Here is a 12593-nt window from a genome sequence, read left to right on the forward strand (position 1 = left end):
TTATTAGGAAATACTTATTTATTTCCTAATTATTAGAGAATAATTATTATTGGAAACATTTATTTATTTTATAGTATTTTATATGTTTTCCTATATTATATGTTTTCCTATTTCTCAGTTTGTAATGGTATTTATATACCACATATTATCATTAATAAAGTGTATGAATTTTATCATCAACATTGTATCAGAGCGCTAAGCTTAACAACAATTTTTTTTTTCTTTTCTCCACAATATCCACTAGCCGCCTTCTACAATGGTTGTCGCCGACGACATCACTCGCAGGCTATCTCTCACAAATACTCCTGATTTACCTTCCACCCTTGTGGTTCTCAATGTCAATGCTCAAGCACTGTTGAAGCTCACCACCTCCAATTATTCTGCCCGGCGCTTACAGTTCACGTCTCTTCTATTCGGATAGTTGAGGAGCTGCTCGAATAGCTCATCAAAGGTAATAGGGACGACATGAACTTGCAGAAAGAGTCTATTCCACTCACTTTCTGGCCATATGCCTTTGCTGCGGTAGTCTATTTGATTAACCGCATGCATAAGGTTGGTCTTTCCCACATGTCCTCTTTTGAAAAATTATTCACCACCATTCCTGATCTTTCTAAGCTTCAAGTGTTCGGGTGTCTATGCTTTCCGTGTCTGCGCCCCTAATATCACCACAAGCTTGATCCCAAGTCAACCTCTTGTGTCTTCCTTAGCTATTCTCTCACCCAGAGTGCCTTCCTGTGCTATGATGTCACTCTCAAAAGAGTTTTTATATCTCGTCATGTTAAGTTTGTGGAGTATATTTTTCCATTTGTCATCACCTCCTTCTTGAATTCCACAGTAATATACATTGATTCTAAGCTCTCTGTTGCACCAGTCCTCTCGTGGGATCCTCCGACACCGGTTCGACAATCTGCCTCTAGCCGTAGCTGCCCACAACCGACTTCTTCATCGCTGTCATCGTCGCCGTCATAACCACCTCTTGTTGTCAGGCCGTCCACGCTGCCTGGTGGCGACCGCCCCTCTAGCTCACCGCCTCTCTATCCCCATCTTGCTTCTCAAAACCAACATCCCATGCAAACTCTCTCCAAAAATACCATCTACAAACCCAATTCAAAGTATTTTCTTCATACCAGCCTTCCACAATCCTGTGAACCCTCCTCTGTCACGCAGATGCTCAAAGATTCGAATTGGGTGCAAGCCATGCACGAAGAGTATGATGCACTTCTCCGTAATTAGACTTGGACTTTTGTCCCACCTTTGTTAGACCAAAATCTTGTGAGTAACAGGTGGGTGTTTCGCATTAAGCGTAATTCTGATGGTTCAATTGATTGATATAAGGCTCACTTTGTTGCTAAAGGTTTTCATCAGCGTTCTGATGTTGACTTTCATGATACATTCAACTCTATTATTAATCCAGTAACAATGTGCATTGTTCTTAGTCTGGCTATGAATCGGGGGTGATGCCTTTGCCAACTTGATGTCAATAATGTGTTTCTTAATGGTTGCCTTGAAGAGGAGGTTTTTATGGTGTAACCTTCGGGTATGCACAGTGCTGAGTTTCCAGATCATGTGTGTCATTTGCATAAGGTGCTTTATGGCCTGAAGCAGGCTCCGCGCGCATGGTATTTGGAACTTCGCACTTTCTTGGTCTCTCATGGCTTTGTCATATCTCGGGCGGATACCTTCTTATTTGTTTATTTTCATAATGGTACTCTTATCTATTTCCATACATATGTTGATGATCTAATCATTACAGGGAGTGATGCTTCTTCTGTTGATGTCATAGTATGTAAACTTCATGCAAAATTTGTGATTAAGGATCTTGAGACTCTTACCCTCTTCTGCGGTGTTGAGGTTCACCCAACCTCAAATGGTCTTCTCTTGTCTCAGCAAAAGTATGTCATTGATCTTCTCTCCAAACACCACATGCTTGACTCCAAGCCGATCTCCACTCCTATTACTGTTGGCTCTTGTCTTACTCTACATGATGGGTCTTCATTTTTTGATGCGACTACAAGTGGTTGAGATCTTACAACATCTCCGTATGACTCGTCCTGATATTTCCTTTGCAGTCAATAAGCTCTCACAGTTTATACATGCTCCTTCAGAGATGCATTGGGGCGCTGTGAAGTATCTACTTTGATATCTCAGTGGAATTAGGGATCTTGACATTCGTCTTCTTGTGGATACACCTCTTACTCTTCATGGTTTCTCCGATGCAGATTGGGCAGGAGATCCAGATAATCGGTGTTCTATGGGTGCATTTATTATTTTTCTGGGTGCTAATCTGGTTTCCTAGAAATCTACCAAACAGCGCACGGTTGTGCGCTCTTCAACTGAGGCTGAATATCGCGCCATTTCCTCTGCGACATCTGAGATCTAATGGATTAAGTCACTCTGACAGACCTGCTTCTTCCGGTTACCATGCCTGCTGTGCTCTTCACTGATAATTTGGGTGTCACCTATCTTTCAGTTAATCCTCTTTTTCACTCTCGGATGAAGCATCTGGCTATTGACTATCACTTTGTTCGTGATCTGATGCATGCCTCCGAACTACGAGTTACTCATATTCTTACTGAGGATCAGTTGGCTGATGCACTTACCAAGTCACTTTCTGGACCTCGGTTGTTTGCTATTTGCAGCAAGATTGATATCATTTCTGGGACACCACCTTAAGGGGGTGTATTAGGAAATAATTATATTAGTAAATACTTATTTGTTTCCTAATTATTGGAGAATAATTATTATTAGGAAATACTTATTTGTTTTCTAATTATTAGAGAATAATTATTATTATTAAATATTTATTTGTTTTATAGTATTTTATATGTTTTTCTATTTTATGTGTTTTTCTATTTTTCACTTTTGTAATGGTATTTATATACCACATATTATCATTAATAAAATGTATGAATTTTATCGTCAACACAAACAATGTGATTAGGTTAAACATAATCAATTGCAACTACCATCAAAGTTGCTAAGCTTTTTCTATCCTCTTCGTTCTATCATCTCTTGGGTGTATAATGTCATTCTTCGTCCATCTCCACTGGACCTTTGAACCATCGAACCATCGAACCAAACTAATTTAGTCATGTCGATCTTATCTGAAAGTGAGAGAGTTGACATGTTGACTAAGTGGCTCTAATATTGACGATGAAGAGATGGAGAACCAAATGATGTGGACAAATCTGGAGCTATGAGCTGCAGACTTATGCATGTCATAGACAGAGCCAACGAGAACGTTAGAAAGAGAACTAGGGAGGGGGTTCCTGGTGCAGACACTCTGATGTTCAAGTCAGAATAGTACCCAACTGGAAATGCAGAAGAAGATGAACAATAGAACAGTAGTATGGATACGTGTGTGCACACGTGTACTTGTCCAACGAAGAGGACCCCTTTTTATACTGTTTTTCACAACCTCTGTATTAATGAGGCTGCAAAGAATGTCAGATGTCAACATAGGTCGAGTAGTGGAGGATGTACGACAATCTTCTTATAGGCAGGAGAAGGCTTCAATGTGTATATATGTTAGTAGTAGAATATTCTTTGACAGGTTGTTATAATTTTTTGATAATATTGTCTCTTAGAGGGAATCCGATTAGCCTAGAGTCAACTAAGTTTAAGCTGAGAACCATGCCCATATGAAGAGCAGTGAGCTGATTCTCGTAGGTCCGATTGGCTATGTGGTCGGGTGGATGTAGACTGGGAGCCGCATCTCGAAGAGATGAGGAACTGAGTCTGGAGATCTAACCAACTCTGGGTTCGGGCGGATGTATGTTGAGAGAGTACTTGCACTAGAGAAGTGAAAAGTTAAGTCTCGTATGTTCTGTCTGCTTTATGGCCTGACCGGCTATATGATGAGGAACTTGTACAATAGAAGTGGAGAGCTAAGCTCCGTATGCCCAGTCGACTCTGTAGCCCGACAAGTTGTATGCTGAAAAATTTGAACAGGAGAAGTGGGAAGCTAAATCTCGTATGCTCGACTGGCTCTAAGATCGCCCGGGTTATGCTGGGAGACCTGCTGTACTTTCTGATTTTGACTACCACCTCATATTGACTTTTACTGCCTTATCAACTTGACTCTCGACTACAACTTACCTTTGTGGTCACTCACAAAACCCCGTATAACATGCCAAGTTAATAATCATGATTCAATCTCCTCAAGTCACAAACTTCACGAGTTTTATGCGCATCTTATCAAATCCTTATAAACTTTATACACACATCAATAATACCGACAAACTTAATTTAAATATTTTGTTTAACACATAATTAAAAGCATGATTATCATTCACCAAAAGAACATTAGTGGAGTGAGTCACTTTCCTAGTGTTTTTCTTTTTGTCACAATCTATCTTGGACATCTCGAGCGAATTACGATAGAAGATTGCCACTAAAGGTCCAAAAGCAATCACACTCCCTTAAGATGGTGTTTGACAGAACTAGCTAGCCAGTCTCCGACGAATATCGACAATGAATGAAGTCTGAAATGCTACTTCAAACTCTCTCGAGGAGCTCAAAGTGAAAGAATTGACAAGGGAAACGTTCAAGCAGGTGGCCAGGAACATCGTCATCATCATTCTATTTTTATCATAGATTAATTGCAGTACTGATTCTGCTGTGTGCAACATGTAATCATTACGCATGTTACGTTGTAGCTGGAGCTAGCCTCATCTGCTTCGCTAATCAAAATAGGAAGGAAGTGACATTGATTGGGAGAGGTACCCAACAGGCCTGCATCTACATGTAGAACTAACTGTAAAGACAAAGAAGAAGGTGGCAAATTAAAGAGGCTTTGGCTCTGTGTTTTTGGTCCAATAATTCTTTCTAAAGCTTCCAGTAGCACACTGGCCATCGCTGCTTCCATGAGCCACTGAGCCATAGCCTCTGATGACGAAGTCACCACATTCACTGAATGTGTGTTGGGAAATGTGCATTCTTCCGTCGTTATTTAAAGGACTAGTTTTGATCGATTGTCAAAGATCCACTGACAGCTTTATATATATATATATATATATATATATATATATATATATATATATATATATGATTGTATGAATGAAATGGACAAATTTTCTGTGCTTTTCTCTTTCGTGAAGGATCTCTACGCAACAAAGGGAGGACAAAAACAACAGTTCGATGCTGTAACCTGATTAAACAGGTGGAATTAAATTGATCTGAGAGTTTATGGTGCTCTGTTAATTCTGTAGTTTGTTCATGAAAAATTCTGATTAGAAAGGCTATGGAAATTAGCCGGTAAAAGAGAAAGCAAGCTAAGAGATCATCGACATTGCAAGATCTTCTGAGAGATTTAGAACACTGTAGGGAAATCTTACCTTTGATGATTGCTAGCTAGATTTCCATGAAAAAGTGTAGGTACTTGAAAAGTGGGAAGAGTTACGGATTAATGAAAATGTCGTATAAGTTTTTTTATTTATCTAAGCAGAGCAAAAGAGGATCATGATCGTGATTGTGGGCATCAAATTAGAAGGGAGAGAAAGAGACAAGAGAATGAGAGATGCAGATGCTTTGCAGTCAGAGAGCACAAAAGTAGCTGGCCTTTTGGCAAAGCAATAATGATATATGAGAAAAGCTTGAGAAAGTTGGTTGTAGTTGTCGAGGTTGGAATAATTAGATACATATCAATATTTTTCTCTCTTTTTAAAATGATGTATTATTGTTTTTGAAATTATTATGATAACAATTTACATTCTCAGGACTGCTATCGCAATTTAAAATTAAGAAAAATCATTCGTAAATTACGGATCAAGGATGGTCCACTACATGTGCATCTTTGATTTAGATGGACCCTACTTATTTAAAGATGGGGTCCATCCAAATCAAAAATCCTCATCAGTGGACCATCTCCTGATCCACAATTTACGGACTAGAGGATCCCTGCTGCATAATTGGGCCTTTTAGACCCTCAAATTTCAAAACCATAACTCATTCCAAGACTTTAAACCAAGCCATTAAATAGTCTCTATCTTAAGGTTACAAACACTTTTGTTATCTCTCACACCATTCATCTCTTCGTATTTTTAACCATATCCATCCTTGCACTCTAGATTTTCATCCTCTGATGCACCAATCCACTCTTTTGACACGGGAGAGTAATTTTTTTAGAGTATTTTAGTCTTTTTACATATTTAAGGTTGGAGTCTATATATTTATATTTGCCCGTTTACTATTTTAAAGGAGTTTTGATTTAATATTTTTTTAGCCGTTATCTCGACGAGTTTTTTTTTTTTTTTTTATATTCTTCTTTTAATCAATAACGAATAGAAGTATTGATTTCGATATTCATACGTAAATCAACGGAGTCAATAGTTTTCCACTACGTTAGTAGGTATCAAAGCGAGGTTAATCTTGTAAAGTTAGTTGTCACCTCTTACTTGAGGAACGACGGATTTTACTTTTCTATTTCCTAATATTCGTGCATGAATCAATAGATTCAATAGCTTTCCATAACATCACACTAAGAAGACCGCAACACATCGACAACGTTTCTGAAGATCATATAATCAACAATTTGAGGATGAATTTTCTTCACCATAAGAAGAATACTGATACTGGAACAAAATAATAGTTTTTATTTTATTATTATTTTTATAGAGCTTGGTATTTAAAATATTTTTGATAATGCCTGTCTTTTTTATTTTTATATTATTAGTATATTTAAAAATTTTCCTTTTTGCCATATCTTCTTTCCTTTCTTTGTTTCTTAGATTTGGAGTCTATATAAATAATTATTTAGGTTGATGTAAAGAAAGTTATGAATCAATAAGAATTTGTGGTATGTCATTTATTTTCAAACTTCGAGTTTGATTGTCTATTTCTTAACATTCTGCGTAATTAACAGGGTTTAGAAGATCACTTTGTTATTCATGTGAGAATCAATGAAACTTCTGTTCATTTTGAAAATTTTAATTCAATCAAAACAATTGATTGCCTATTTAGAAGTTCATTTTTTTTTTTATATAAAAGTTATTTTGTTTAAATCAATTCAATTTTGAATATGAATTTTGAAAATCACTTAAAATTAAAATTATATATTTTTATTAAATCCATTAAGATTTTATTAAAAAGTTTTAATATATATATATATATATATATATATATATATATATTAAAAAATAATTAATTTGGTCGAGTTAATTGATTTATATCAACTTAATTCATTCAATTCTAATAGTAAAAATCAATCAATTTATTTGGCCAAAAAAAATGACGACTAGTTTGATTTTAACAAATTCGGTTTGGTTAATTTTATTTTAATCCCCATACTTCACTTTAAGCTTTTGATCACTCAAAAGCACTAGCATCTCTAGTTTTTACTATATTCCATCCAATTCTCTTCACCTTCCAAATTCAACTTATAGTAAATCTCCAAACCAACCCTAATGCTCTCCGATCTGCATGTGACCACTTCATGCTCCTTATCGCAAAAGCAAACACTCTCTAGATATCTAAATCATTCGACGTTATAGAACCTGATTAATCATCCATATACTATGTCAAATCATTGAACACATGATGCACACGTTATAAATATACACGATTTAAATATTTATCAACCATATCAAAATAAAGTTAGAAATATTATATATTAATTCCCCCAAGAATATAAACATTTTTAGGAGGATCGAGGATAGATACTTAATACCAAAGATAAATTAAGTCGATAAAGGTAGACAATATACAGGGAGATAGAATCGAATTCTCACTGTCTTCCTTCTCTTCCACCCTTGTGCTTCTCATGTTCTTAGAACGCTAATTTCCTGTTAAAAAAAAAGAGAAGAATTTTCACTCTTTTCTCGCCAATTAAGTTAATTACCTTGGAAGTGAAAGAGTAAGTGGGCGCTTTCATTTCCCTCTGCTGTGTCTCCTCCTTTGTTCGATTCTTCTTGTCCTCTGATGTACTGCATTCAGTGTATTGTGTCGCTGTCAGCAGAGGCCGTTCCTCTTGTTCTGGTATTGCTCATGGGATCCCGAGACTTGTATGGAAATTAAAGCTCGACTTTTCGCAGGGGAGCGAGAGAGGCGCCACCACCACATGTTCACAGATCCACCGCCAGAACAAGTAGCTAGTGGGAGCAGGCAGGAAGCCAGAAAGGTTGTTCTCGCTGTTAACCAAGAAAGCTTAACTATCATATCCAACTCTTACAATTCAGTTAATCCCGAAAGTAATCATCTAATTTCATGAAAGTTTCTCATAAGCCACCGAGATAAATTTGGAAAGCATCCGACGAGAAATTATCCTTCTTCTAATGAGGTGGGACAGTAGTAGGGTTGCAGATTTCACCTTTGTTTTTTTACAAAATTATAGAATATTCAATGTATATTTATGTAACAGTAGGGGCTTTCGAATCGACTGCCTCGGCTTCGTCTTCAGAGCATGCGGAGTGAATGGGAGACGAGCATAGTCACCGCGGAGGCCTCGGCTTCTATCAGCTCCACCTGGGTCATCGCCGGCAGCAGCAGGGGGCGCCGGCTTACCCGAGGTCGGGAAGGCTGAGGGGCTTCGGCGGGGAGATTGTGGAGGTCGAAGGAGGCCACATTGTGCGGTCCACCGGGCTGAAGGATCGCCACAGCAAAGTGTGCACGGCCAAGGGCCCCCGCGACCGCCGCGTCCGCCTCTCCGCCCACACTGCGATCCAGTTCTACGACGTGCAGGACCGGCTTGGCTACGACCGCCCCAGCAAGGCCGTCGATTGGCTCATCGAGAACGCCAAGGACGCCATCGACCAGCTCGCGGAGCTCCCCGCGTGGACTCCCACCCCGATCGCCGTCGACGCGGCGGCGACATCTTTTTCCGTCGTTGCTCTGCAACCCTGCGATTCCTCTGCTTCGGAGCAGCCTACGGAGGAGTCTGACAAGAACAGATTTGGGGTCGATGAGCCCCCAGCGACTGCTGCCTTCGGCTTCGAAGGCGACGGCAGTGGGAGCAGTGGTTTCCTCCCGCCTTCGTTCGACAATAACGCGATTGCGGATACGATCAAATCCTTCTTCCCAATGGCGGCCGCCGCCGCCAGTGCTACTTCGCCGTCCTCCAGCACTCTTGCAATTGGTTGCCAACGCTACCCTCCGGGCCTTCAAGACCTCCGCCTCTCTCTCCAATCCTTCCAAGATCCGATCTTTCAACACTCTCAGCCCAGCCACCACCACCACCACAGTCCGACTCCTTCCGCACACGATTCTCTACTCGCCGGTTCCGCTCACTCATTAGGCTGGGTCGAACAGAACCGGCAGATGGCGTCGTGGTACATGCCCGAGTCGAGCGGCGGCGGCGGATTCGGAGAATTTCTTTTCTCCGTTCCGCCAACGCAACCTGCGCCGCCTCTCCCGACGCTCGGCCAGAGCCAGCTTTTCTCTCAGAGGGAACCCCTTCAGTCCAGTAACCCGCCCTCGGTCCGTGATTGGTCAGAACTGGAGCTCCAGATGCACCCGGTGCTCCATTCCTCGATCTCTCCCATCGGATTCACCTCCGAAGCTGGCATTTTGCGATTCTGCATCCCAACGCGGATTCAGGCCGAAGAGGAGCACGGCAGCATCTCAAACAGGCTGCCCTCTACTTCTCGCCATTGATGCAGGGGAAGCAAGAGAACAAGACCACCATCTCGCAGGTAAATTCCAGCCGCTTCCCTGTCGATTTACTAAAGTTGCTATCTTTTTCGTCGATTGCTTCGTTCTAGTGTATGTGTGTAGTATATTTTGGTCTTTCGAGGCCCATGCATTGTCTGTCCTGATTGCTCGAACTACTTCTACTCGTGATGTGATATATTTGCTCTATTGTTGCATGAAAACGGCTCCTTAGATTTGGTGCTTTAAGTTTCCATAACAGTTGAGCAAGCAATACAATTTACATAAGCAAGATCAAGAATTTGACAAGGAGACAGAGAGAAATAGAGTTTATTGTAACTTCCATGATTGCACAAAAGTTCTCCTTCTTTAATCAGCTTCAAGATCAAGGTAAATAAGTAACAACTTCAGTATCTGGGTAGATTCTCCATTGATTGGAATTCAATGTGTCTGAAGGAGACCTGACCTGCCATCCATGTTTGCATATGAATACAGATATGTCTCAATCATCCAAACCATCCCTCCATAGAACATGGCAATCACCAAGAAAATATCTCCACAGCTGCCTGCCAAACTCTTTATTCAATCAACCATCATTTATATAGCTATGGTCTGTGGTATTGCAACAAATTAAGTCATGTGACAATTTCTCCTCCATGAGAAGGTTGCTCTTCTTGCTTTCATCTTACACTCTTGCTCCTCGGGCGAGTAGGGTTTATGATCTTTGCATCAGTGCCTCCGAGCTTCGACGATCGAGCTGAAGGCCTCCTCTCCCATGGCTGAGCTGCAATCCATTTGTCTACCCAACTCCATTCCCAATTGCCTTTTGCTAGCTCATACATAAATGGCCCTTGGTTCATCCCTGAGCTTGCTCTCCACTGCACATAGCAGATGGAACACAATTCCTAGTAGTGAAGCTAATGGTAAGTTTGCATCGAGCCTTACAGCAAACCTGATGGGAGAATGCATAAGTCATGGCTCGTTCGCGCTTAACCGCAGCTTCTTCCCTTCGTTGTATCCTTGCAATCACTTCCTCCTTCGTCTCGGTGCCTCCATTCCAATCTACCTGTTCAGAACTTCAGATCAGCTTTTCGATATTTGGTAAGTGTAATATTCTGTTCTTCTTGTAAAATGAAATATACATTGACCTCCAAATCCTGAAGTTTCGCCTCGAGCTTCAACTGGTTCTCATGTTTCTTCTGCCGGATGCGGCCTTCGACAACCATCCTTGCTCGTCGAGCTCTAATTTGCATTTGCATTTTGCTCCACAATTGAAAATGTCGCAGAGCGTTGGGTGCTTGCTTTTGAACAGATTTACGATGCGCGAAAACCTAGCTGCAACCTTTGTATTCTTTTTAGATTCTGAAGGTTTCTCCTCGCCTATGAAATAAACAAGATGACATATAACTAATCTATCTAACCAAGTCCTAAAACTCCAAACTGAAGATGTAATAGGATATTTATTGTACTCTAAGTCTTCGAAAAGAAGTTTGAATTCGAATAGCAGCTACATCTGGATGATCACTAGCTTCATTCTTCAACTTAAAGTCATTTGATTGTGGCTTTGATGTATCCTATTAACATCATTATATGCATCGATCGATCATAATAACCTTCATTTACAGATATAATCTATCGAAATGCATCATTAATGTTTACTTACCCGAGCTTTCTTTGTTTTCTTCCTATGAATTATCGCCTTAAACCAATCTCCAGAACCCATCTGCTGCAACTGCAACCAATCCTAAAAAAATAGGGGAAGATGGAGAAAATGTTTCAAATTGGACCAAGATCAGAAATGAAATCACGTATAAACGATAAACTGATCGATAACAAAACTGTAGAGTTAAAAGAAGGCAGATCGTGGCCGATTCAGAGCACCAGACACAAAGAATCAAAGAGCATAAACAGAAAAATAGCGCAGGGAAAATTGATCTTTGTGAAAATAGGAGCACCCTCAGATATCGGAACGGCAGGTCGAGGATGAGGAGGAGGTTTCAGTAGAAGGTGAGGGAATCAGTAAAGCAGCAGCAGCAGCTAAGAGTCCTCAAGTGGAAGCAACTAACGCAGATATGGAGAGGGCGTGGGCCAGAAGACAAGGAAAGGCAATGACAATGGATCTTCACTCGCTTCCATCTTGACGGCGCCGCTTTCCCATCTCCCAGCTGGTGGGAGGGGAAATCCAACGATGGGTGCAAAGATTTTGTCAAAAAGTTCAGCCGCCGACAACCAACATATTGTTGATAAAATTTAATCTAAATGTTATTGAGTTAGTGAGTTGATAAAGTGTGAAAGAGTGAAAGTCAGTTATAAAAATTATCCAAGTTCAATGTATCTAATCTAACTTAGTAGTTAAGTGATTGAGTGAGTGGATGAGAGATAATGGAATAATGGTTGTATTAGAGGGTTTGCGGTTAATGATGAGGAGTTAGTAGAATATAATTAAAGGTTTAGAGGATTAATGAGTAAATAATGTATTAGCCTATAAACAACTATTTGTTTATCAATGAATTATTGAGAAAATTTATTTTATCTTCCTTGTTTGTCCTTGACTTTTTTTAATTATTTTTCTTGATAATGATATCAAAATCAAGTTTCGAAAAGACATGTCTATCAAAATTTTCATACAACCTGTCACTCATGGATTTGATGATCACTATAACTATTGTAGTAGATTTATGAAAAATTTCTTAAGCTTCAAAAAAAAAAAAAAAAAAAAATATTAGACAATCATGATTTCTAAATTATCAGAACAGACAGAAAGTGTTACGTTAATAGATACATAATTGAAGGATTTTAAATCAAAGAATTATCTTTTCCAAACTTAATCTTGAAAATAATTTTATGCAAAGATACCGCTAAAAATAATTGGGATCCATGAAAAAGGAGTACAAGATATGACACAGGCTAAGAGGTAGCACTTCATTCAGAGTTTGAAATGCCCCAAATGAAATTCAATAGAATAAGTTACTGATTATTTTTCAAGAATGAAGATAATCATTAACAAAATG

The 12593-nt window shown here is 39.5% G+C and overlaps 2 protein-coding genes across 8 annotated transcripts; one reads left to right on the forward strand and one right to left on the reverse strand.

Annotated features, from left to right (window-relative positions):
- Nucleotides 1-8327: 8327 nt before the first annotated feature.
- LOC122040825 (transcription factor PCF5-like) lies at nt 8328-9785 on the forward strand. The gene has a single exon (XM_042600267.1). It carries the CDS (start codon nt 8410-8412, stop codon nt 9586-9588), a length of 1179 nt encoding a protein of 392 aa, XP_042456201.1. The 5' UTR covers nt 8328-8409; the 3' UTR covers nt 9589-9785.
- A 113-nt stretch (nt 9786-9898) lies between these two features.
- Nucleotides 9899-11734, reverse strand: LOC122040826 (protein IQ-DOMAIN 10-like). Of its 7 annotated transcripts, none has more exons than XM_042600273.1 (5): nt 11538-11734; nt 11246-11326; nt 10725-10962; nt 10535-10648; nt 9899-10460 (listed from the first exon to the last, which is right to left on the reverse strand). In XM_042600273.1, exons 3-5 carry the CDS (start codon nt 10839-10841, stop codon nt 10263-10265), a joined length of 429 nt encoding a protein of 142 aa, XP_042456207.1. In that variant the 5' UTR covers nt 10842-10962; nt 11246-11326; nt 11538-11734; the 3' UTR covers nt 9899-10262. The 7 variants fall into 7 exon arrangements, with proteins under 7 accessions (XP_042456207.1, XP_042456205.1, XP_042456202.1 ...); XM_042600271.1 differs by having other exon boundaries at nt 11052-11326; XM_042600268.1 differs by adding an exon at nt 11052-11156 and having other exon boundaries at nt 11246-11734.
- Nucleotides 11735-12593: the final 859 nt, after the last annotated feature.

This window comes from Zingiber officinale, chromosome 2A (genome assembly GCF_018446385.1).
Source record: "Zingiber officinale cultivar Zhangliang chromosome 2A, Zo_v1.1, whole genome shotgun sequence".
Classification (NCBI taxonomy): Eukaryota; Viridiplantae; Streptophyta; class Magnoliopsida; order Zingiberales; family Zingiberaceae; genus Zingiber; species Zingiber officinale.